Below are 24,717 nucleotides of genomic sequence, written 5' to 3' on the forward strand. Positions count from 1 at the left end.
CTAATTCATCACAGAACAGGGCAGAATATTCTGATCTTCCCCAGAAATGTGCTGAAGGCTGAAGCCGAGCTCCTGGAATTGGGGCCACTTTGCAATCACTGAGCGGGATAAAATTTCCCTGAAGGAAGGAGTGGAACTGCATTCTCCATTTTTATTACAGGTGTTATTATTGAATATTTATCTTACAAGGCTCTAATCAAACCTGGGGGCTGCAGCCCAAGACAATTCAGTCTCAAAAGTTTGGCAAAGTGGTGAAATATGTCCATTTAACAAGCCTGTTAGTAATGGTTTTATAGATTTCTGCTGGTTTTTCTTGAATTCTCCAAGTGGGAGTCAAAGCTCTCAGACTGGCCCCAGCCCTGGCTTTCCACTGTGGGAAGTGTGTACAGAAATGGATCTTCTGAGGGCAGGAGGAGGAGGGAGAAGCTGTGAATCCTCTGCCTTTCCCAGAGGAGAGAGCAGGGAGAGCATAAAATTAAAAAATAAAAAAAATAAATAAATTTTTAAAAATTAAAAAAAAAACCACCAAAAAAACCAAAAACAAACAGGCAGAAAAAAAAGTGTCTTCAAGATGAAATCATCCACCTGTGGAGAAAGCATTATTATTTCTATTACATATCCATTGGAAATGTGCAACTGAACATGTTTGGAATTTCCCCCTTGTCAAAGCCACCCTACAAGAGCTGCTCCATGCCCAGCTCTGGGGAGCCTGGCTCAGGACAAACCTGAGTTAGTGCAGCAGGATGCTGGCAAAGCCCAGCCCAGCCACTGCATTCAGCTTCTCCCAGTCCTGGATCCTGGAACGAGTCCCCAGCTGGGACAGCAAAATTCCTTCAGACAAAATTCCTGCTCCTCGTCTCCTGGAGGAGAGCACGACAAAGGAGGTGGTTCCAGGCCCAATATCTCACACAACTCAACTACACTTGATTATTATTTGCTTCTCACAGCCTGAAAAGAATCCCACTCCCAGATTTGTCTGTCTCAGCCCCGCTGAAGCTCAGCACTTTCATACATATGTATGGATAGCTTAAGTTTTTATGAGCATAATTTGGGCTTTTCAAAATAGTGACACAATAACAAAGCAAAATTGAGACACGCATGTAATTTGAATACTGATTTGGTTTTATCTTTTCCTGGTGCTGGCACTTTTGATGCTGCTCTTTTCCACCCCATCTTCCCTCTGCTCTTATTTCCCAATGAATGGAATGAGTTGGGAGAGTACCAAAACCAAACCCAAAACCAAACCCAAAACCAAACCCAAACCCAAAACCAAAACCAAACCCAAAACCAAACCCAAAACCAATCCCAAACCCAAACCCGAACCCTTCTCCATGACCTCCCTGGGATTTTGGATGCTGCTGCTCTCTCAGAGTTTTCCATCATCTCTCAGAGTTGTGGTTTTGATGCTCCTGTCAGACAGGGACACCTCTGGCAGATGGTTCCGGCCCCGTTTTGTGGAGACCCAAAGCACAAACCCTGATTTTCATTCCTGCATTGCAAGGATGCTCCAAGGACCTTTGCTGGTCGTGTTTTGGGTCCTACACCCCAGAGCTGTTTGCATCCCCCTGCCAGGTGAGCAGCCCAGGAGCCAGGGCTGTGGCTGGGGCATCTCCCAGGCTCTGAGAAGCAGAAATGCTGAAGCTCTGACCTGTCTCCTCAGCCTTTTTTGAGGTTTCTGAGGCAGACCCCCAGCCCTGTCACACCTGAACAGCAGCACAGAGGCCCCTCAGACAGATCTGAGCAGTTCTGTGTCGTGGAGAGTCTGATCCTCAAAATTATTCATTAAAAATACCCACTTAATAATTTCAAAGAGAAAGCTGAAAGATGCTCAGGGGCAATCTGTGAACAGAAAAAGGGGGTTAAATTCACCTAATAAATTATTTGCAGACTGAATAATTCATGGGAAATCCAAGGCACATTTAGAGGGGTTTGATGGGGGCTGTCAGCTCCTCTGGAATGGGAAGACACCTCAGAACCTGGAATTTTCCAAGGCACCATTCCAGTACAGCAGAATTTCCACCTGGAACCAGACATGTGGGTGAAGTTTCCTGTCCCTGATCCCAGCCAGTCCCTGTGTTAGAGGCAAAGCCATAAAAAGCCCTCACAAGGGGTTTATCCTGTCCCCATGGATGTGCAGGCTCCTGGCAGAGGGCAGGAATGGGAATGAAGGGTTTGGTACAGCCAGGACAACCTGGCAGCCTCATCCACGAGCTTGAACTTCACAATGGCAGCAGAATAAAGCTGAGCAGATGTGGGGGTGCAGGTGTGGATCATTTACTGGTCACCTCAGGAATTGCTGTGCCACAGACAGGCTTCAAATGATCAGGCAGGGATGTAAATGAAGATCTGAGACCTTTCTGGATCTGTAAACACTGGGCTTCATCTCGTGGCAAAGGGTTAAACCCAGCACTAGCACTGGGTTTATTTTAACGTGGGATAAAGTTTCCAAGAGGTCCATGAAAATAAGCTGAGGTTTGTCCAAATGCAATGGAAAACCTGGAATTTTAGCACATGAAGCAGGCAATGAAAGCAGCACATGAAACTTTGTAAACAGAGGTGTTAAAACAAATTTAATAATAGACTTTTTAAACTCCCAGATCACTGTCAGAGTATATATGTGTTAAAAGACCTATAAATATATTTTAAAACAATCTATTTTCCTTTCACTTAGCTGCCAAGATCTCCATTAGGAGGTTTGTGTTTCCTTCCAACATTAAAGAATCTCTCTAACATCTGTAGCGATGAGCAGTGAAGAGTGTCAGCTCTGCTTCTGAAACAAGCAGTGCCACCATTTGAAGGAGGAAAAATGTGAAATAATGAATATGCTTCTGCAGATCAGGCTGCTGTGTGTGCCAGGAGATGTGCAAAGCCTCGTGCCAGGCTTGATCTCCTGAGTTTCTCCTCTCCACCCATGAGGAGTGCAGGTAATTATGTGAAACTTGGAGAGAGCATTGCCCAGAGATGAGAACCGTGGCACACAGAGCACTGCAAGGGCTGGGGGCTCCCCTCCTTCAAGGACTGGGCTTTTTTTGGTATAACCAGGACAACCTGGCAGCCACATCCACGTGTTTGAACTTTACAAAGGGAGCAGGTTAACTTTAATCAGATGTGGGACCAAGTGTGGTCATTTCCTGATCCAGGTGTGGATCATTTACTGATATATTCCTCCAAGGATTGTGGTGGGTGTTCCCTTCCTCCCAGGAGTCAGGAACAGAAAGGGATCCCAGCACAACACCAGCCAATCTCAGCTTCACTGGAGCAGCCATGACTTCAAAAATTATCTGCTTTTCTCCATGAAGGTTCCCAGGACAGCAGCGTTGGATGGGGGTTCAGGAGGTTTGGGAATGTTTTTATTATGTTATTGGGAATGTTGTTATTATTATATTATTATTATTTTTGCTATCACAGAATAATAGAGTGACCTGCAGTGAAAGGGACCTGAAAGCTCCACCCCTGCCATGGCAGGGACACCTTCCAGTGTCCCAGGCTGCTCCAAGCCCTGTCCAACCTGGCCTTGGGCACTGCCAGGGATCCAGGGGCAGCCACAGCTGCTCTGGGAATTCTATTCTATTCTATATTCTATTCTATTCCATTCCATTCCTCCCCAGCCTCACAGGGAACAATTTCCTCCCAGTCTCTGAAATAAACCTTTCCTCTGGCAGTTTGAAGCCATTCCCTCTTGTCTGTCACTCTCTCCATGTTCTTTTAGGCTCCCTTCAGGCACTGGAAGGTGGCCCCAAAGCCTCTTGCAGCAGCTGTCCCCCTCAGGAAGGAAAGCACCCCAAAGCACCCCATTGTCTGTGGTTCAGTGGCTGATCAGGTGCATGTGGGAGTGATGGCCCAGAGCTCAGACCCTGCAGGAACAGGAAACTCCTCACTGCTCACAGGAACAAACACAGCACTGACAGCAGCTCTGCACCAGCACAGGATTCATCCCCACAGGTGCCTGCCAAAGGGAAATGTCTGATCCAGACCCAAAAATGTCACAGGACCTGCAGGACCTCCTTGGCCAGCAGAGCTCACAGACACTTCCAAGCACAGACCCTGCTCCTCGCTTCAAGAACAAACTGCAGAGCAGCCCTGTGGGTTTTGAGCAGTGTAAATGGTGTGGAATCCTCAGGAGACACAGCTGGTAAATGCTTGTTCTGCCTAAAACTGCAGGACATTTACAGCATGAGGATCTGCACAAATATCACAGATATTCCCAAATTTTATGTGGAAAATTGCAATTATGCATGGAAGTGTCTCTTACTTAATCCAGACAGGGTGTCCTGCCACTTCAGCAGGGGAGAGAGGGCATGGACTGCAGTGAGACTCAAAAAGAACCAATTTTCAGCAAAATCTTTGGTTGTATTTAATCTCACCCTATCTTACCTTACTTATCATTTCAGCTGCCCTGAATTGGAGAGTTCTATACCCAAATGCACAGCTACCATGATGAGTGTGTGAGGATGTAATTTATAAAGACATGAGGGGATTCAAACCATGACATTTGCAAATCTGAAGATTTTTAAAAGCTGGTTCCAAGGACTCAAAGGCAGAGGTTCAAAACCACAGTGGTTAAAAGGAAGATAATAAACTGCTCACTACTTGACCTTAACTACAAGGAAAAGGGAAAATCAGTGTTAATCTTGCTACACAAACCTTAATCTATTTTATTTTTTGCTTAGCTTTTCTTTTTTCAGTATCTATATCACTTTATATATAAGATATGCAAGGGTTTACATTTATTATCTGTACATATGATCAGCCCAAATTGCTAATTCATCCTTAATTTTTTTGGTTCGAGTTACACACTCTGTTATTTTAACATAAGGCTTTTTTGTAATGTAATGATATTTAATTTGCATTAGCACAAGTGACATACAATAGATCATGCTATTATCATGATTGATATCAGATGAACTGGCATAAATTCAACGTTATAAATTGAGCCTATAAATGAAACTCTGATTTTACAGGAATTACTGGAGTAGAAAGGCTAAGGACCCTCAAGTCAACCTCACTCAAACCCACTCTTTAGAGCTTTATATGTTTTATGCCTGCAATAAATGCTTTTGTGAAAGCCCATAACCTGCAAAAAAAATATTAAAAAAAGTCATTGGAAGTCTATTAATTATAATAATCCCATCCAAAAAAGCTGTGAGGGCTTATTTTTGTGACATCACTCTTTGATTTCTTACTGCCTTAAATTATCCCTTTGTTGGCTGGGTGAGGGTAACAGTCATACTTTTGTCATTAAATATAAGGAGTTTTAAAGCCTGATCCACCCCAGCTCTAATTGATATTGCTTTCATTTGGCAGATAGTGACCTGATTTATAATTTAAATATGCATCATTATATGCACCTCTTCTGTATAATGAAAAAGTGAAGTTACTCTCATCTTCTCCTGCAATGTTAACATCAAGGAAAAGTATCTTCCTTTTTTCCCCTTTTATACTTAGAGCCTAATTGAAAACTGTTCATTGAATTTCAACATGATAGAAAAGTCTTTTTATCTCTCAATTTGTCCATTAGCTATTATAATTGAAGTATCTGCTCCACTGCTGAATTGATATTGTTCTTGTTTAAATTCGGGATTTCTCTAAATCCTCCACGAGGCAGCAACTCAAACAAAAACTGGGCTTGGGAGGAAGGAGTGGGCCTGGGGCAGGAGCCCTGGAAGGGGCCTGGGAGCAGCAGTGCCCACGTGCAGAGCTGCCAGAGCAGGGAGTTCTCCTGGAGAACGTGTTGCATAACAATCCCACCAGCATGGCCAGAAGGTTTGCTAATTGCCACATCTGTTCAACAGCTGTCAGATGTTTGCCATATGCTGCCATCAATATTACAGCAGAGTACATTACAGGGAGTTTTATTGTGTTCCACTGTTATTTATTTGCCACAGACATTACCACAGCCAGTGACGTCTGCTGATGTTAGATCACTAATTATGTTTTAGAAGCTGCATGCAAAATCCAGGGGTTTCAGCCTCCTCAGCCCCCATTCCTGATGATGTCAATGAGAATGTTTCCCCTACAGATCTCTGAGCTGGTTTATAAACTTCTATCTCTTCTCATGGTAAATAATTCTTCCGCAAAATAACTTATTTATGTTGTTTTTGAAGGATGTTTCTAAGCCCACGTTATGTTTTAATGGCGATGCTCGTAAAAACTCAAACTTCTTTTTCAAAACCCACTTCATTCCGTGGTTTTTTCCATCAGGGCACAGGTCAGGGATGGAGGACAATTCAGCTTTGCAGCTCAGAAGTTTGATACCCCAATTCTGCTCCCAGACCTGCCACTGACTCATCCCACGGCCTCGATTCTTGGTGTGACCCTGATTTCCCAATCTGTGAGCCAAGTCCCTGCTGTGCCCTCAGAGCTGCTCCTGGGCCGACTGTGGGGTGAGCCAGCACCTCCCCAGCCACCAATCTGCCTGGCTTTGCTGCTCTTTTCAGCATTCTTGCAGGGATTTTGGAGACAACTCTTTTCAAGTGACTTTTTTGTCACCAGGCAGGGAAAGAGGAAGCAGAGATTGACAATGTGCAGACGAGGCAAAATCTGCATGATGTGATTTAATGTGAGTTGATAGGTGTCACTGATCTCTATTATAAATAGACTGTGTGAATTCCATATGATGTATTATTTATCTGTTGTAGATGCCTTTTTGTTTCATTAATAAACCTGGAAATCAGACGTATACATTTCCAATGATGAGATTTTGGCAATACAAGGCATTGTGACATTTGTCTGCAATTGCTCAATTATTTTGATGATTTTCTTCTTCTTTCTCTATAAATGATTAATGCTTGAGATGTTTGTTCAAGATTCTCCTGATTTTAGCTCATTTGTCCAGCAGAGTTCTTTTTTCCTCCTCTAATTAGGGAAGATTATGGCAGTGTAAGGACTTCCAGTGTGACCTGAATTCCAGCTCCTGGGAGGTGCTGCACAGGAACACACGACAGGGGCCCCTGGCTGAGGTCTGGGGGGTCTGGGACATCCAGGAAATCTCACATTAACCATGAGGTTTCCATTTAGATCTGCCTCAGAGCAGAAACTCCTCTGCTGTTATTCTGCCTACGCTTGAAAACATTTCCATGGTATTTCTGTGCTTGAGAAAGTTCAGGAAACACTTTGCTATTTCGATAGGAAAGAACTTGAATTTCTCCCTTTTCTGCAGAGAAATAACAATAAGCAGCAGCAGCTGGAGCCTTCCACTCGTGCATTCAGAAGAAGCACAAGGACGTCTCTGAAGACACTACAGAGCAAAGAATGGTGAAGAAAAGGTAAAGCTGGGGGTTGTTCCAGGAGCCAAAGTGCCACAGCTCGGGGTGCCTGGGATGGGTGAGCACAGGGAGGGAGGGAAATGGGGCTGGGAGCTCAGGCTGCACGCGCCTGCAGAGCAGGAGTGCTCAGCTCCCACGAGCAGAGGAGTGCCTTGCCCAAATGCCTCCATCAGTAATCTGAAATTTGTCTGCCTTCTGCATTTGATCTCCTCATTTTCCTCTTCTATGCCTTTTTAATGCTGTTTGTAGCCATTTCAATTATGTGATTTCCTTATCTGTGTACCATGGAGAATACTGTACAAGGCTTTATAAACAGCTCCTAAGTTTATCTGCCTGTCATTTGCTTTTCATTATGCGAGATAACAATCTTCCTCATATCTTATAAGAAGATAGAATGTGATTGTTTTGAAATGGGGAGGGGGAAAAGAGTCTGCTCTGCATTATCCTCAGCCCCACAGCATTTGTAACATCACCAGTGTCAGCACAATCTCCAACATTTTTCCTTGCTGTGGTCCAGGAAGAATTATCTCTGTAGTTTCTTGTGCTTGCTGCTATCTCCTCTTTTTCTCCATTTTAGACACAGTGAGGTTCTTATCTGGAGCGTGGTTCTGCAGCTACAGATTTGCCTAAATTCAGTGTGATGGCTCCAAACCCTTTGGAGGAGCTCGTACACCGAGGGGAAGGGTGAGAGGCAATTGTCAGCAGCTGGCTGGATTAAATATGGACAGATATTATTCATGTCATTTGACAGTTCCTGACTTTCAGCTGTATAATGACAGAGCAACAGTAGGAATTCCAGCAGCCCAGCTTCTGTCTTGCTTCAAGATAAGCTTATCAACCGTAGCCTGAATCCATTCAGCTCCTGAGCAGATCAGAACTCGTGTCAGGCTGAATGCTGTGCTGATTCCTGCTGCCTGCCCTGCCCTGCACGTCCCTGAGGGCTGGCTTGGCCAGCTCCCAGCTGCCTTGCAGGGTTTCCAGCAGACAGACTGTGCCCTGTGTGTGCCCAGCCCCTGTCCAGGGCAGCCCTGGATCCTCCTGGTGCCACCTGTGAACAGAGCAAGGCAGGCAGGGAGCAGGGCCTGGCCAGCCCTGCTGGGGTTTGCTCTCTCCTGCTTTGTTTGGCTTCTTTAAGGTGCAAACCTCATCCCGAGGCTTCTCCTGTGCTGTTCATGCCAGAGATTCAGAGAGACCTCAGAACAGAGCAGGAATCACAGCTGTCACTGCACACTCAGTGGTTTAGAGTTAAGAATTGACCAAGTCCCTGGAATTTCCTTTGTGTGCCCCCCAAATTACAGCGCTTTCCAAACTTGTGGGATTTGGTGTCAGGGGAGAATCGTGGGTTCGGAGAACTTCTGAGAGGTGAATGTTCAATTTTAAAAAGAAAAAGCAAAGTTGTGAAAGGAAATTCAGTGGGTTTGATCATACAGGATTTGATCAGCCAGAGTTTGATCTTACAGGAGCTGGAAACTGCTCCGGGCTGGGATTATCATTCTGGCTCTGCCTGTACAATGAAGAGCATAAAACATATAAAAATGTACAAATGTTGGCACTGGCTGTGGCCACAGGCCAGCATCCAGCCCTTGTCCCCTCACCACTGTGCCCAGTGTCCCCCCTCCAGCTGGCAGATCAGGGACACCAAAGAAAGTCAATCACTCCAGACTTCTCCAGAATATTTTAAAATCATTTGTGTTTATTAAATCATTGGTGGTTTGGTTTTTCTACTCTGAATGTAGTCACTTTTTGAGGAGCAGCAAACAAACGTGATCATTACCAGAAAAATGGAAGATATGGAAGTTTTGCAGTTTCTTATCAGTGGGAAACTCTTTGCTGCTTGACTTTTCCCTGGAATATGTTGGTAGAAATAGGAGTTCATGTTTCGGAATTAAATGCACATCTTAACAGCTCGGTTTATACATTCATAATTATATTTACAATTAGAAACAACGTAATTGGGAATAGAACTTTTTCTGTTGGCTGAGCGCACAAAATTTGAGTTGTGGAGAAAACGTCGTTTTAAGCTGTGCCTTCTTTCCCCCAATTTAGGAGCATTTAAGCTTCATCTCCGACACACATTAGGAAATGAGGGGCTAATTAAGTCCACATGGGGCTGAAAGATTGCTGGGTCCCTCCCGAAACTCCCTCCTGCCCAGCAAAGCCCCAAACGCTGGCACACAACAGGACACGGACCCACCCGTGCCGTGGTTCCCGGTAAGGATTTTAATTCTTCCCAAGCCGAAAAGCCAAGCTTTAAATGGAAATGCGGATGGGGAGGGGGCACGGGGCACGGAGTAATTGAGAATTCCCTGCCCTGCCAGGCGGGGTTAATGGGCAGTGCCCTGCAGAAATCCGGCTCCTGCGAATCCTTGAAATGTCACGGTGCTACAAAACAAGGCGCTGATCCAGGTCCTCGTGGTGTTAAGTGGAGGCTGCAGGGCAGCTCTGAACCCAAACGCGTAATTTGTAGACACGGGATGTCATTTACCATTGCTTACCTCTCATTAAAACTAATCAGAGAAGCTTTCTGGCAAAAATTGGTTTTTAATTGGAAAAGTTACATCTGTGAACCTGTTTTTTCTGTTCCCCTGAAAAGCTGGGAACCGATGGACAATGTCCTTGTCTGCTGAGAGCTTCAAGAACTCCGAATGACCTTTTTTCCCTTCAGATTTTGGCCAAAACTAACATTACAAATATTTGTTTGTATGCTTTGCAGGATGATTTTAGTCAAAAAAGTAATTTTCTATTAAAGAAAAAATAAATCAACCGAGGGGATGTTTTCACTTGCCAGCTTGGGAAGCACGTGGATGCTGGGATGCAGGAGGGCAGGACCCCACAGTGGCTTCCACACATCTCAGGTACCTTTCAGCAGGACTGTCCCTGGCAGCACAAGGTGCACCAATGTCACTTTTAATTCAAACTTTTTGTTTTACCTGCACAGAGAGCAGCTGCAGCATCCACAGCGTGGACAAGACCGGGGCTGTGGAGTGGAAAAGGAGACACTGGTCACCGTGGGAAGCCACCCAAAGCTGGTTTGTGCCAGAAATCCCAGAAAGGGCTGATGTGTGTCACTGTCCCTGTGTTACCCACCCCAGCCGAGCAGGGGGAGAATTCCCTGGGAAGCAGAAGGGCTCTGCCACAGCCCAGCCAGCTCTGGGTGCTCCAGCCCTGCCACCCAAACTCAGCCAGAACCAGGGAGCTCACGAAATCCAGGGGGCAGGGGGCGTTTCCAGGGCTGGCCCGGGTGCTGGGGCTGGGAATGTCCCCATGGAGAGCGGGCACAAGGACCTGGAATGGCAGCTGGAGCACAGGGGGCGGTTTGCTCCCCTCTCCTCCCTTCCCAAATGCAGGTACACACTCACCTGCAGGGAGGGCGAGGCTGCTAATTAGATAATAACAACACTCAGGTTATTTCAAACTGAACAACTGCTGTGCAAGGAAGGTTTATTTCTTTGTTTTGCTGAGATATTTTTTCCCTTTGTGAGCGCTCCCAGAAACATCCTTGCAGGATGTGGCTCTCATTTTCCCGAGGGTTTTCTGAAGACCCCAGGGAATACAACTCTATCAGCTGAAGTCACCTTTCTGTCACAAGAGCCGGGTAGCAGCCAGGCAGGAGACACAAAGGACCTCTGGAACTTTAAACTTCCTTGGTGTTCTCCTCAACGCAGCTGAGCGAGAATTTATGCTGGCACCGAAGTTCCCACAACCGGGCTGTGCTGTTTAAAACGGGATTTCATCCTAATGAGCCTAAAATAAAGCAGCGTGTGCGGAAGGAGGTTTCAAAGCACCCTCAGTCGGAGCAGGGGCTCGGGAGAAGGAGGGAAATGGCCAAAGCCAAGCAAGAGCGGCCTCTCCTGGCCGCGGCAGCCGCGCAGAGCCCGAGGAGCCGGGGAGCGCCCCGCGAACCGCTCCCGTCCCATTTCCATGGAAAACACTGACAGTACCCACCCGCTCTGATTCTCCTCGGCGTTTGCTATTAAATCGTGACAAATTACCAGAAGCAGGGGCTCAGTTTGCTGGAAAGGGAGGTGTTAGTTGTCAAAGGTTCATTTTCAGCACGGTTTTATCGTTACTGGAAGATCTTTCAGGTGGGTCACTCAGCTCATCGGGGTTAATGATTTTCTGTATCCAACAGATGCTGTATTTTGACCTATTTCCAAGATTATTATAAAAAGATATTTTTTTTCCACTACAGAAAAATAGCTTGTGGAGATACATTTTATTTTGAAGTGCTTTAAGAGAAAATATCTTTTATTTATTTGATATTCTGCCTTCTTCATGGATATGCTCTTCTGTTTCTGCCTCTTGACCGAATAGATTTGATGGTGAAGTTTTCAATGCACATTTAAAATCTGCTCTCCATGAATACCCTGCCATGTTCTCTGAAATTCACAGATGAATGAATTTTTACAGGATTCCTGGAAAGCAAACACATCTGACCACGGGGAATATTAGCCTGATAAAGATTTAATTGTAAAATGACAATGAGCAGCAGTTGAAGTTCAGATAGTATTTCCCTGGCTGTCATTTCTGCGTGCAGACATTATTCTAATAGCAAACCCTCTCATCTTTGTTACCCTTTTCATGATCTTTTTAGTGCCTGAAAAAGTCAAGTACCAATATCTTGTGACACAAGAACACAAAGCAGAAGCCTTTTTTCCAGAAAGATTATTCTTTTTTTTTTGTAGTGGGTGATACAGAGTTCATGAATAGCAGCCATTGAGTTGTGATACTAAACCAAAATTATCATTATTGTCATTATTGTCATTATTGTCATTATTGTCATTATTGTCATTATTATTATTATTATTATTTCTTCACACCAGGACTGACTAAGCTAAATACCTGCTAACTAAGGACCAGTAAATCAGATTTTTTTAGCTGGAATATCCCAGCATGCTCTGTACAACAGCAAAGCTCAAATTAATTTCTGATTATGTGCAGTCACCACACTAGTTCTCTGTGCCATATCTGAGAAAATTAAAATCTGCACACAAGAAAGTGTCTCCTATAGTTTGTTCATCATTCTAACATTATCAAATGTCATCTAGAGTAGCACAAATAGAGATTCAACTCCTGCTCACCTGGACAATCCCACTAAACTCAGACCAGGACTTTCCTTCCTGTAGCTCCAGTGCTGGGGGAGGTGGTAATTAATAACTGATGGATAATTAGGGAGTACAAACGGAATTCTCTTGTTCATCTAGCAGCAGCTCATTCAGTGAGGGAATGCTGTCAGTTAGAAGCTGGAGAGGGCTGGAAATGAGAAGTGCTGCTGTCCCTGCCAGTGAAACAGCCCATCCCTGACCCCAAAAGGGTTTCTGTGCCTCATTGACAGGCACTGCTTGTCCCAGAGCTCTGCAGCCTTCTGGAAGCACAGACCTCATGAAACAGGGCAAGATTTATAGAGCAAAACCGAAGGCAGAAGATTATTTTTTGTAAGCTTGGGAGTGCATGGATTAATAAATCCTGGTTGTCCCAGCTCTTAGGAATTCCATTCTGTCTAAATTTCAGTTTGGTTTTCTGCTTTCCCCCCCAGTAGAGCCGAACCTGGGAACAGCATCACTCAAAGGCTCGTTAGTTTGATGAAGTGGCAAAAGTGACTCCAGCTCCCCTGGGTACTCCCAGCTCCGAAGCATTTACACATCCCAAGGGAATTCTGAAAAACACCACCAAGCCTTTAGGTACTGAATCACAGGCAACTATTTTGAATCTTTAATTTTTTTTTTCTATATTCTATTCTATGAGGATGTCAGAACTAAAATATGGAATATGCTTTTCCCACTTGGTTCCTATTACTTGTAAAGCATTCAAAAGCTTCCAGAATAAAATTACCTCTATGCCCTGCCAGGGAGCAGGCAGAGCTCCACGGAGTATCAAGGGAGTCCCTCTGCTGGTGTTGCTTTCCATTTTTAACCCAAATATAATCATAAAAATGACTAAATGTGAGACTGGAGCTGTACAGCCTTAGATTCAGCATTTATTTGTTATCATGTTCATCCCAGTGGAGTTATACTGTGCTTTTATATTTATACAAAAAGTGCTGAAATATATTCCATAAATTAAGGAGTTCATTTGCAGGTGTGACATATTCATCATCACCACCACCATCATCATCATCATGTGAGTTTGTTTTCAAACTTTGCTCATATGAGAGCAGCCAATTTGCATTTAGGAAAAAAAAATTATTTGAGAAAGAAATGCAAAGAGATAAGAGATGCAGGAAGCTGAATTCTGCCCTGAAATGATATCCCTTACTCTTCTATCCCAATTTTCCATGGAGGGGAAGGCACTGAGACACATTTAACCCCATAAACGCCTGACATTCCCCCTGGGTGAATTTGGGCTTGAGTCCTGACAGTGAAGAATTAAACAACTCAACAAAAAATACATTTCTACTTTGTTCCAGTATTCGTTTGAGACTTAATCACAGTTGTCAATGTGCCATTGCAGTGAATAACATTTTCATATTGAGTTATTTTACAGTTCCTACAGCAGTAAGGAATATCTTAGGGTACTAACTGATTGTTTTGGCTTTATTTATTGTACAGGAAAGCAATGACATTGAAAATATTGTATAAACAGCAAATACACTGAGCAGCAAAATCCCTACCCTGCATTATGAATTGAAATGACATTATTTTAAAACATTTGGAAAAAATCATCATAATTATATATTCTCAACACAGAGACAAATTACCTATTATTTTAACATAATTAATTTGAGTCAGAGCATTTATGTTGCTGTGTGTGTCATTATCCATCAAAATGCTAAAAATTGGGGGTTGAATCTTTAAGTTTTTTCCTCCAAATCTGTCATTTGTTTGTCTCCACCTTCAATACCTTTAAGTTTTAATTACAGTTGACATTTCATTTTGTTCTCTGTCCCCTAGGCCACGTTTCCAAGCGCACTTGGGATGATCTTGCACCCGGGCCTTCAGGAGAGACCTCTCCCTCTTCAGTGACCTCAGGTTTGCAACCAAGTTTCTGTTCTTTCCCTAGCACGGGGATGGGTTTTGAGATTTTTTTGCATCTTATTGGTATAACCTGATCATTTATTCATTTATACTGCTGGTTAACGCATTTTTCTCTTCCAAACACCCCCCTCCATGTGAAAGGCAGAGGGAACAATGAATGGTGTCGTATTTCAAGGATCGGGGTTTGTTCTCCTGGCTGCCTGAACAGGTTCCTCTCTTCCCAGCACCTGCACAGGTCCGGGCTGCGTTTTCCTTGAGCTCAGGGAGGGATCTGCTGCTCCTGTGTGGTCTGGGGTGACAGGAGATGGATGGAAGCTCTGCACGAAGGCAAAACCCACCCATTTCTTGTTGTCCTGTCTCCAGGAGAGCACTGAGGCCACAGCTGTCCAAACTGTGAGGGAAGGCCTGTCTCGGAGGCTCTGACGAGCTCTGACTTTTTTATGCCTCTGATTTCCTTCTCCCTTGTCCCTCATGATTGACATTTGTCGTTTCTGGGCCTTGTTTGCTTGCACTGCACTTGTGGGGAGCCCAGAGCAGTGCAGTATTTTCATGTCAGCGGGGTTAAGGGTGAGGAACATTACACATGCACACTGATTTATGCCTCAGAGGCTGCAAATCGTGTCAAGTGTGATCTCAGCACAGCTCTGCTCCATGACTCAAGCGCTCAGTGCAGTGTTACACTCTCAGACATCAATCCTCAGCCAGGCAAAGGAGAACTCCTGCAGAGCATCCAGAAAGTCCTGGACTGGGAGAGTTATTAGTTATTAATGAGATAATAATGGTGTTTGCAGTGTTTGTGCCAAAGCCAGAATCCCATCATCACTGAGGCTGGAAATGACCTCCAAACTGTGCCCAGTGCCCATTCTGTCCCCAGCCCAGAGCTCTGAGTGCCACCTCCAGGAATTCCCTGGACACCTCCAGGGATGGGCACTCCAAACCTCCCTGGGCAGCCCCCACCAAAGCCTGACCACCCTTTCCAGCAACAAATTCCTCCTGATGTCCACCCTGAGCCTCCCCTGGCACAACTTTTTATCCCGATCCTTCCATAATTCAATTTGGCCAGGCCATATGTCGGGGGCAGCTGTGGGTCTGAAAGCTGCTGTTCTCTGCAGCAATTTCTTCAATATTTCAAGCTCTGTGTCGTGTTGAAGTCAGTGCCAGTGACTGGTTTTTCCTCTTCTGACCATATCTGTAAAACAGAGCTCAGAGAGAGGGATCTGACAGTCACAATTCCCTTGGGACACCAAAGGCCTTGGCCCTCAGGCGCCTGCCCAGCTTCTGCTGCTTCTGCTGCTTGTGCCTTTTCCCTTCTGCTTTTAACCACGTGGAGCGGCCACGACCTGAAAAACCTTTCCCAGCACAGCCATAACCAAATTCAGCAATCCCTATGAACAGCATTAACTCGGCCCCACCTCATGTTCTCCCTGAAGGAAAAGAGGCTGAGAATTCCCACATTTGCAGCGTGCTGGGAAATTCCCGCGGTGGGAAGCACAGCACAGGGACTGAGCAGTGCAGTTTGCTCCTGGGCGAGCCTTTCTGCAGGACGGGCAGGAGGAGAGATGGAAAGGGTGCAGGGATTCCGCTTTGCCGTGCCACAGCGGCTCAGCTCATCTGAATCCTGTGCATGTTAATTTAACACATCCCCTCGGTAGTGTCCAATTAATAACACAGCAAATAACGCACCAGCACACCGGGGATGAAGGCTGGGGCCGGGCACGGCTCTGGGGTTTGGGCACGGCTCTGGGTTCAGGCTGGTGCCGGGCACGGCTCTGGGGTTTGGGCACGGCTCTGGGTTCAGGCTGAGGACCGAGCCCGGCTCTGGAGTTCAGGCTGGTGCCGGGCACGGCTCGGGGTTCAGACTGAGGACCGAGCCCGGCTCTGGGGTTTAGGCTGGTGCTGGGCACGGCTCTGGGTTCAGGCTGGGGCCGGGCACGGCTCGGGGTTCAGGCTGGAGGTGCAGGCACGGCTCTGGGTGAACGCTGCAGACGGGGCACGGCTCGGGGCTCACCGCCGCCGCTCCGCTGCCTCCCGGCCCTGCCTGCCCGGGCCGCTGACGGCCGGCACCGCCGCAGCCTTGCGGCCGCCACTGAGCATGCTCGGCTCCCGCACATCCGCCGGCGCCGGGCGGCCGAGCTGTGCGAGCGGTGCCGGTGCCGGCGGGCTCGGCCCGCGCAGGAGGCGGCGGCGGGGCCGCCATGAACCGCGGCGGGGCGGGGGCGGCGCCCGCCTTCCCCGGCCCCGTGCAGTGTAAGTGCTGCGCCATGCGCGCTCCGGGGCCCGCGCCGCGCCAGCGCGGGGGAGCCGGGGCCTGCCCGGGCCCCGAAACCTGAGTAGCGCATGAAACGGGCGGGAGCGGAGCCCGGGAACATGGCTGGGGGGCGCGGGGGGAACCCGGGAATCTGCGTGAGCGCCGGGCGGGCGGGAGCGGGGGCAGCGGAGCGGGAGCGGGGGTCCATGGGTCCCGAGCAATGCTCCATGGATCTCAGGGATGGATGCTCCATGGGCAGTGGTCCGTGGATCCTGGGGATTGCCCACGTGGATTGTCCACGCTCCATGGGCACTGCGTGGTGCTGTCCGTGTGTCCCGGGCACTGATCCGCGGTCACTGGGTGGTGCTGTCCGTGTGTCCCGGGCACTGATCCGCGGTCACTGGGTGCTGTCCTTGTGATCCGTGCTCACTGGGTGCTGTCCGTGTGTCCCGGGCATTGATCCGCGCTCACTGGCTGCTGTCCGTGTGTCCCGGGCACTGATCCGTGCTCACTGGGTGGTGCTGTCCGTATGTCCCGGGGGATTGTCCCCGCTCCCTGGGCGCTGTCCGTGTGTCCCCGGAGGGCTCCGTGCAGCGGTGCCGCAGCCCCTGGCAGTGCCCCGCAGGATCCGGAGCCCCGGTGCCCCGCAGCTCGGGGGTCTCGGGCAGCCGCATGTCCCTGTGCCACCCGGAGCGGTGTCGCCCATCACCGCCCCCGGGCCGAGCTGACCGCGCCGTGTCCCCGCAGTCCCCGGCAGCACCACGGTGCTGGTGGAGCTGACGCCCGACATCCACATCTGCGGCATCTGCAAGCAGCAGTTCAACAACCTGGACGCCTTCGTGGGGCACAAGCAGAGCGGCTGCCAGCTCACCAGTGCCACGGCCGGCGCCACCAGCACCGTCCAGTTCGTATCCGAGGAGACCGTGCCGAGCACACAGGCTCAGAGCACGAGCAGGACCATCGCCTCCGAGACACAAACCATCACAGGTACCCAGAGCTTCACAGGTACCCCCAAACCGTCACAGGTACCCCCAAACCGTCACAGGTACCCAGAGCTTCACAGGTGCACAAACCGTCACAGGTACCCCCAAACCGTCACAGGTACCCCCAAACCGTCACAGGTACCCAGCCCTGCACAGGTGCCCCCCAAACTGTCACAGATACCCAGACCTTCACAGGTACCCCCAAACCATCACAGGTACCCCCAAACCTTCACAGGACCCAACCATCACAGGTACCCCCAAACCTTCACAGCCACCCAAACCATCACAGGGGCACAAACCTTCACAGGCACCCAAACCATCGCAGGCACCTCCATGTTACCTGCCAGGTGCCAGCCCTCTGTCCCTGTGTCCCCATCACCCAGCTGAAATAACAGTTTTCACATCAGTTGTCATGTAACTAAGGAAATGAAATAGTGCTGTGCTGCTTTCTTGAGTTTCTTCTGACAATAGTTGCTTAATTTGTTAATTGAGGTACAAGTTCTCTCAGAGAATTGCTCAAGTCTATTGTGTTGTGGAACCAGCTTGTGCAAATTAATTAGAATTGTCGATACTTATGAAAAATACTGAAATTACTATGCATTTTATGTTTTTTTAAGAGTGCTCTAGATGGAAAACACACACAGAATTGCTGTCAGGAACCCATCCAGACCTTTTTATGTGAGAACACTGCATTCCCTAACATTGCTCCCTCAACTAATTGGCAGGAAAAATATTACTCAAAATTTCTGCCTATGTGAAGACTCAAGTGAGGTCCTGATCCTGGAGACATTTAAATAAAATTAGGATCTTGTTCCGTGTGTGAAGGTTTGCCCTTCTATATATAGTTTTGTTTTATTTTGGTGTGGGACCTTGCTAAACCCCAAATTATTTGACTCTAATTTGGATAGACAGGTTAAGGCAGGGAATCTGGAAGAGCAGTGAAACAAACTGAATTCAGGGCCCACTTCCAGGAATTTTTGTATTATAATCCCTCAACTCAGTGTGGGTTTTGGGTGAGTCATTTTTCTGCTTCATATTTACTCATCTTTAAAATGAGGACAGTTCTATCCATTTGCCCTTTTGGGCTATAGTGTTGGTTAATTGATTTAAAAGCTGTTACTTTGGCTGAGATATTTTCACCTGTTATTCTTGTGAGTAACAGCTAAAAACAGTAGAGTTGAAAGAGGCTGAACTTTTTTAACAATTACAAAAATAATTTGTGTGATGCCTTTTGACAACATTTGCCATATAAATAATGATTTTTTTTGCTCATTTGGGCTGTAACACAGACAGAGTTGAAAAACAAATATATCTTTATTTGGTATTTGGAAGAGAAAAACCTTTTTCCTTTCCTCCTCCCCCAGGTAAAGAGCAACCCAGGAACAGGAATGTTGCTGGAAAAAGAAACAGAATAGAGAATTCATGAAACTAGACGATAATTAGATTTTTTTTTATCTGATTAGAGAAGTTAATGCTCTCACATGAAGTTTTTTGTGTGTTTAGTTTCTGCCCCAGAGTTTGTTTTTGAGCATGGCTACCAAACCTACCTGCCCAGCGAGAGCACGGAGCCTCCAGCTGCTGCTGTTGTCTCTACACCACCAAAGGCAAGGCCCAAGAAATCCTCCTCCTCCTCACTGCCCCTGAAGAAACTCAGCTGCCTGTACCCAGGTGAGGTGGGGATTCACCCATTTGAGTGTGGAGAGCTTTCCTCTAGTGGCACACAGGAGGTTCGATACCTGCAGCAGTTCTGGAGTGAGTTGCCTCTAAGGGGAAGCATTAGAAAACTCAGGTTCACAGATGAGCTGGTCACTGTTTTAAGCAGATGTGAGTAAACAAGATGAGGCATTAACTTTCTGTTAACAATGAATTTTAAATAAAATGCCGTTGAACATAAACATGTCCAGAATATGGTAATGTACTTTTATTATTTTGCTAGATTTTCCTTGAATTTAGTGATCTTTATCCTCCTATTTTCAGGGTGCCAGTTCAAGACTTCCTATGGTATGAAGGATCTGGAACGTCATCGGCGAACGCACACAGGTCTGTGTTCCTATATTTGCTTTTTGGGTTGGTTTCCTCCTTTCAGCTTTTTCACAAAAGCCATTTTCCTATGAAGTAATGTCTCTATAAACAGGATGTAGACATGTCTGTACTTTCTAGCATTGTCCTGGCCTGTGCCTGAGGAACTGCCTGTTGGGGCCATGCCCTGTCAGGCACAGCTGAGAGCACTGGAGGTTGATTTGAGGCGCAGTTTAACTCCTGAGCGCAAACCATGAGTTTATCAGGGTGCAGTGTGGTGGGAATGCACTCACCTGCTTTGCTCTTTACATTAAAGCAGTTCCATGATTTTAGCTCCCTATTTCAGAGTCGCAAAGTGAGAAGGCTGCAAAGGCCCTGCTGTTTGTCACAGCTACGCCTGCAGCTCCTACAAACGAGTCCCTTTCCTGGTCAGTCTGTGCTTTCTGCTTGACCACACGCCCTCCCCGTGCCCAGGGCTGAGTGTGAGTGCTGCTCTTGCAGGAGACAAGCCCCACAAGTGCGAGGTGTGCAGCAAGTGCTTCAGCCGCAAGGACAAGCTGAAGATGCACATGCGCTCGCACACGGGCGTGAAGCCCTACAAGTGCAAGCACTGCGAGTACGCGGCGGCCGACAGCAGCAGCCTCAACAAGCACCAGCGCATCCACTCCAACGAGCGCCCCTTCAAGTGCCAGATCTGCCCCTACGCCAGCCGCAACTCCAGCCAGCTCACCGTGCACCTGCGCTCGCACACAGGTGGGGCTTTACTCACAGCCATGGCTGGAAAGCTTGGAGGGTCACAGAGATGATTTTAAGTCGTGTATAGGTGTTCAGGTCCCCAAAAGGGATGATTTGAGTTGCCATTGAATGCCCCTTCAAGTGCCAGATCTGCCCCTACGCCAGCTGCAACTCCAGCCAGCTCACCGTGCACCTGCGCTCACCCACAGGTGGGGCTTTACTCACAGCCATGGCTCTAAGGGTTGGAAGGTCATGGAGATATTTTTAAGTCATGTATAGGTGTTCAGATCCTCAAAAGGGATGATTTGAGTTCCCAGTGAGTGCCCCTTCAAGTGCCAGATCTGCTCCTAAGCCAGCCACAGCTCCAGCCAGCTCACCGTGCACCTGTGCTCGCACACAGGTGAGGTTGTGCCCTTCTAACCTGGGCAGGTGAGCCCTGAGTGAGCACCTGGGTGAGCACATGGCTCTCTGGTATTTCCAGCAGAATTGGATTTCTGTGCCATTCAATATTCCAGTAGCTGGGAAGGGATTTTAGACTAACCTTTCTTTTTGGCATTTCAGTCCATTGCATCTTAAGCAATTGAATTATGCTAAAACTCAAGCTTGAGTTTTGCTGCTTCTTTTTCCAAAATTTATCTTTTTCCAAAATTTATCATTTTTTCAAAGCTGTGTCACACACCGAATTTTAGGAGAAAAGTAAGACTGGTATGTAGAATATATTGCTTACTGGAATTAAATTAATCATCCTCTAGAAGGCGAGTGTAATCTCCATTGCTCAGAGCGAGATCATCTTCACTTGTTGAACTAGTCACTAAACATCAGCTTCCTGGTAATTTGAGTGAAACTACTCTTAGAATTAATAATCCTGTGGTCAGACACAAATTTTTGTCTAAATCCTGGCAGTGTCAGTTAGGGATGGGCAGAAATGTAAAGAAATACAGAGTAGGCCACTCTTTAAACAAACAGAACCAGCATTTGCTATATTCTTCTTCATATATATAGTGCTACCCTGTATATGAAAATTAAGTCATTGAAATATGAACTGTGCCTTCATCAGCAAAGGAGATAAAAATTCAGTGGCTGAGTGTGCAGCTGAGGCTGTAAAATAAACTAGATGAACAAACAGTGCATCTTCATTAATAAAGTCTGTTTAATACAGATAGTACACCATGTATCTCAATTATTAAACAGATACATGGATTAGCACAGTAGGCCACAACTTGATTTGAAAAATATGCAGCTAAACCTATGACATATGTAGCTGGATAAGCAAATTATGCAAAATTATACAGCTCTCACAAACTCTATAAAATATTAACTTCTAAAATAAATCAGCCATTTGCAGTTTGATTATTAAAGAGGATAAATGCTTCTTGAACTAAATACACTTTCTTTTTCCTCCTTTCATCAAGAGTGTCTTAGAACCTAAAAACACAATTCTTCCACTTGTTCAAAATAATGCCTACCTAAGGACTTCATCCTCGGGTGAAAAATTCGGAGAACTGTATTTTTATATTTAAGAAAGAAAAGGGAGTAGTTATTTAGTTAGGTTGCTAAGTTTGCTTTGGATTCTTTTTTAATGACTTTAGAACAGCCTCACTGGAATTGATTAGGGATTAGCAGAGCTCCACCTTAACGTGGTCATGGATATTGTGACACCAGCCTGCAGATACAGAAAATGCAAAATAACGGGTTTAGATCTGAGTGTGTCAAACCAGGTGATAATCCTGTGTCACAAAATTTCTCTTGACTTTGAGAACATGTTGGGAGTTCAGGACAAGGCAGCTGTTGGGGCTCCATCCCAGCAGTGGCTCCTGGGATGTAACCCCTGTGTGATCTCTGCTTTCTGTTGGCAGGAGATGCCCCTTTCCAGTGCCAGCTGTGCCCCGCCAAGTTCAAGATCAACTCGGACCTGAAGCGGCACCTGCGGGTGCACTCGGGGGAGAAGCCCTACAAGTGCGAGTTCTGCGAGGTGCGCTGCGCCATGAAGGGCAACCTGAAATCCCACATGCGCATCAAGCACAGCACGGAGAACACCCTCAAGTGCCCCGAGTGCGACTTCCAGTGCGGCAACAAGACCAGCCTGCGGCACCACATCCGCAGCCACCAGCCCGAGCAGCCCGTCAAGTGCTCCGAGTGCAGCTACTCGTGCTCCTCCAAGGCGGCCCTCAAGGTGCACGAGCGCATCCACGGCAAGGAACGGCCCTTCAAGTGCGACCTGTGCAGCTTCGACACCAAGCAGCGCAGCAACCTCACCACCCACGTCCGCAAGGCCCACGGCGACAGGGCCAAGGGCGGCAAGCGCTCTCCGGACAAGAAGGAAGGAGAGAGGCCGAAGCAGGGCGGCTCCAGGCAGGTCGCCAAGCTGGACGCCAAGAAGGCCTTTAAGTGCGACCTGTGTGACGCGTCCTTCGTGCGGGAGGACTCCCTGCGCAGCCACAAGAAGCAGCACAGCCTGTACAACGGCTCCAAGAACAGCGAGCTGGCCGTGCTGCAGCTCCAGATGGATCCCGGCCGCCAGCCCGGCGCCCCCATCACCGTCAGCCACCTCCAGGTGCCGCTTCAGGCCGCTCAGGTGGCCCCGTACAACGAGGGCAGAGTCAAGATCATCGTGGGCCACCAGGTGCCTCCTCAGGCCAACAGCATCGTGCAGGCGGCCTCAGTGAACGTGGTGCCGCCGGGGCTGCTGGGCGCGGCCCAGGAGGAGGTGCTGGGCGGCGGCCGCCTGCAGCTGCTGGGCCAGGTCAGCGTGCTGGCCCCGGCCGCGGGGAGCGCGGGGGACGCGGGCCCGGGGGCAGAGCCGGCCGTGCTGCTCACCGCCCACGAGCAGGGCGAGGCCGGCGCCCTGCACCAGGCCCTGCTCCCCGCGGCCGCCCCCGGCCACGAGCCCCCCGCCGGCCAGGCCTTCATCGCCGGCTCCGGCATCAGCTGCTCCGACCTGGAGGGGCTCAACGCCCTCATCCAGGACGGGGCCACCGAGGTGACCGTGGTCAGTGATGGTGGGCAGAGCATCACCGTGTCCACGGCTGCTCCTCCTCCCCCCATCTTCTCGTCCTCATCCCACACTGAGGGCCCCAAGCAGAGCTACTCCATCATCCAGAGCGGGGCTCACACGGCCCTGCTGTGTCCTGCAGACTCCATCCCCGATTAGGGGCTGCTCTGGGCTCAGGGGCTGCTCTGGGCACAGTGCTGAGCCTGCAGGAATGCACAGCACACGACTGAACACAGGATTTGTCCTCCAGAGCCTCCACACTGTGTTTGTCTGTACACAAGCATCTCGTGTGTGAGGAGGAGGAGGGTGTGTTTGTATTTCTGTGCCTCTGCTGCAGTCAGAGGCCCTGCTCCTTGGGAAGCAGCTGTTGCCAGTGTCCCCAAGCAGTGACACCCCGAGTATGGCTCCTGTACTGTGCTACCTGAAGAAGAAATCCTCCCCTTGTGCTGAATTACCTCCACAGCAGCCTTGTTGTTTGATGCACACACAAAGAGATGATAACCTGAGCCCTTGTGGAGTTTGCTGGACTGAGGTCTCTCAGTTCTGTGCTCTGTGTGCATTCAGTGCTCCTGGCAGGGCTCTGAGGAGCCCCACTGCTGGCTCTGCTCCAGCCTAGGTCAAGTCCGAGGGGCTGCTCCTCAGTATCTGTAGAAATCAGAAGCCCCTGGCACTTGAAATGCTGGTGCAGAGAGCAGGGGACTGTTTTCAGAAACTAAAGGAATGTTGTTCCTCTCTCAGTAGTAACTAACTCTGTTAGCAGCAACACAAATCCTCTCTGGCGTGGTGATGGCTGTCAGAGTGCCTGTGGGTTAAAGAGAAAAACAACTGGAAATATATTTTTTACAAACACTACTTACCTTTTGTTTTTATTTTGATGCTGCCTAAAGGTGTGTTACAGTTTGGGTAAAGGTAAAGGTCTGTTACAGTTTGGGTAAAGGTAAAGGTGTGTTACAGTTTGGGTCTTCTTTTCACATTAAAGGAAAATACTGAATTTCATTTAAATTTTTTTTTAAATCTTCTAATCCAAGGTTTTTCAGCAGAAATTCGGGTTGGATCACAAGGAGATGGAAATTTATTATCATATTTAAATAATATATACAATATCTATTCATTTATTAACTATAATTTATTAATTAAATTCTTGATATAATTAAACAAATTAATCAGTTTGTGGAGTAAATATTATTAATGAATAATTAATTATTATTTCTTATTCATTAATTATATTTATATGATTTATTATGGACATTTCTCTGATGAAAGAATCCCAGGCTGTATTTTGAACTATGCAATTGCCCGTGCAAAGGTAGCACAGACTGAAAGCAGTGAATTTGCCCATCCTTGGTGGTGGAGGTGAACTCTGCAGGCAGGCTTTCCTCTGTTCCCAGTGTTCCCTGTCATCCATAGGTGGTGCCAGAGGCCCAGGGAAGCTCTGGAGCGTGCTCTGGCTCTTGGATGATATTTCCTCTTTAACGCTTCCTTGTAAAAACCATTCACAATT

General features: G+C 47.5%; 1 protein-coding gene across 4 annotated transcripts; it reads left to right on the forward strand.

Moving 5' to 3' along the window:
- The first annotated feature begins 7,115 nt into the window (after nt 1-7,115).
- On the forward strand, nt 7,116-24,068 carry ZFP64 (ZFP64 zinc finger protein). 4 transcript variants are annotated; one of them, XM_077187337.1, is made up of 11 exons: nt 7,414-7,949; nt 9,312-9,476; nt 10,054-10,120; nt 10,204-10,294; nt 14,156-14,233; nt 17,235-17,492; nt 17,569-17,685; nt 18,974-19,138; nt 19,448-19,510; nt 19,991-20,242; nt 22,081-24,068. In XM_077187337.1, exons 2-11 carry the CDS (start codon nt 9,370-9,372, stop codon nt 23,373-23,375), a joined length of 2,493 nt encoding a protein of 830 aa, XP_077043452.1. In that variant the 5' UTR covers nt 7,414-7,949; nt 9,312-9,369; the 3' UTR covers nt 23,376-24,068. The 4 variants fall into 4 exon arrangements, with proteins under 4 accessions (XP_077043453.1, XP_077043452.1, XP_077043454.1 ...); XM_077187338.1 differs by lacking the exons at nt 7,414-7,949; nt 17,569-17,685 and adding an exon at nt 7,116-7,265 and having other exon boundaries at nt 17,235-17,474; XM_077187339.1 differs by lacking the exons at nt 7,414-7,949; nt 9,312-9,476; nt 10,054-10,120; nt 10,204-10,294; nt 14,156-14,233 and adding an exon at nt 16,330-16,486.
- Nucleotides 24,069-24,717: the final 649 nt, after the last annotated feature.

Source organism: Agelaius phoeniceus, chromosome 17 (assembly GCF_051311805.1).
Source record: "Agelaius phoeniceus isolate bAgePho1 chromosome 17, bAgePho1.hap1, whole genome shotgun sequence".
Taxonomy (NCBI): Eukaryota; Metazoa; Chordata; class Aves; order Passeriformes; family Icteridae; genus Agelaius; species Agelaius phoeniceus.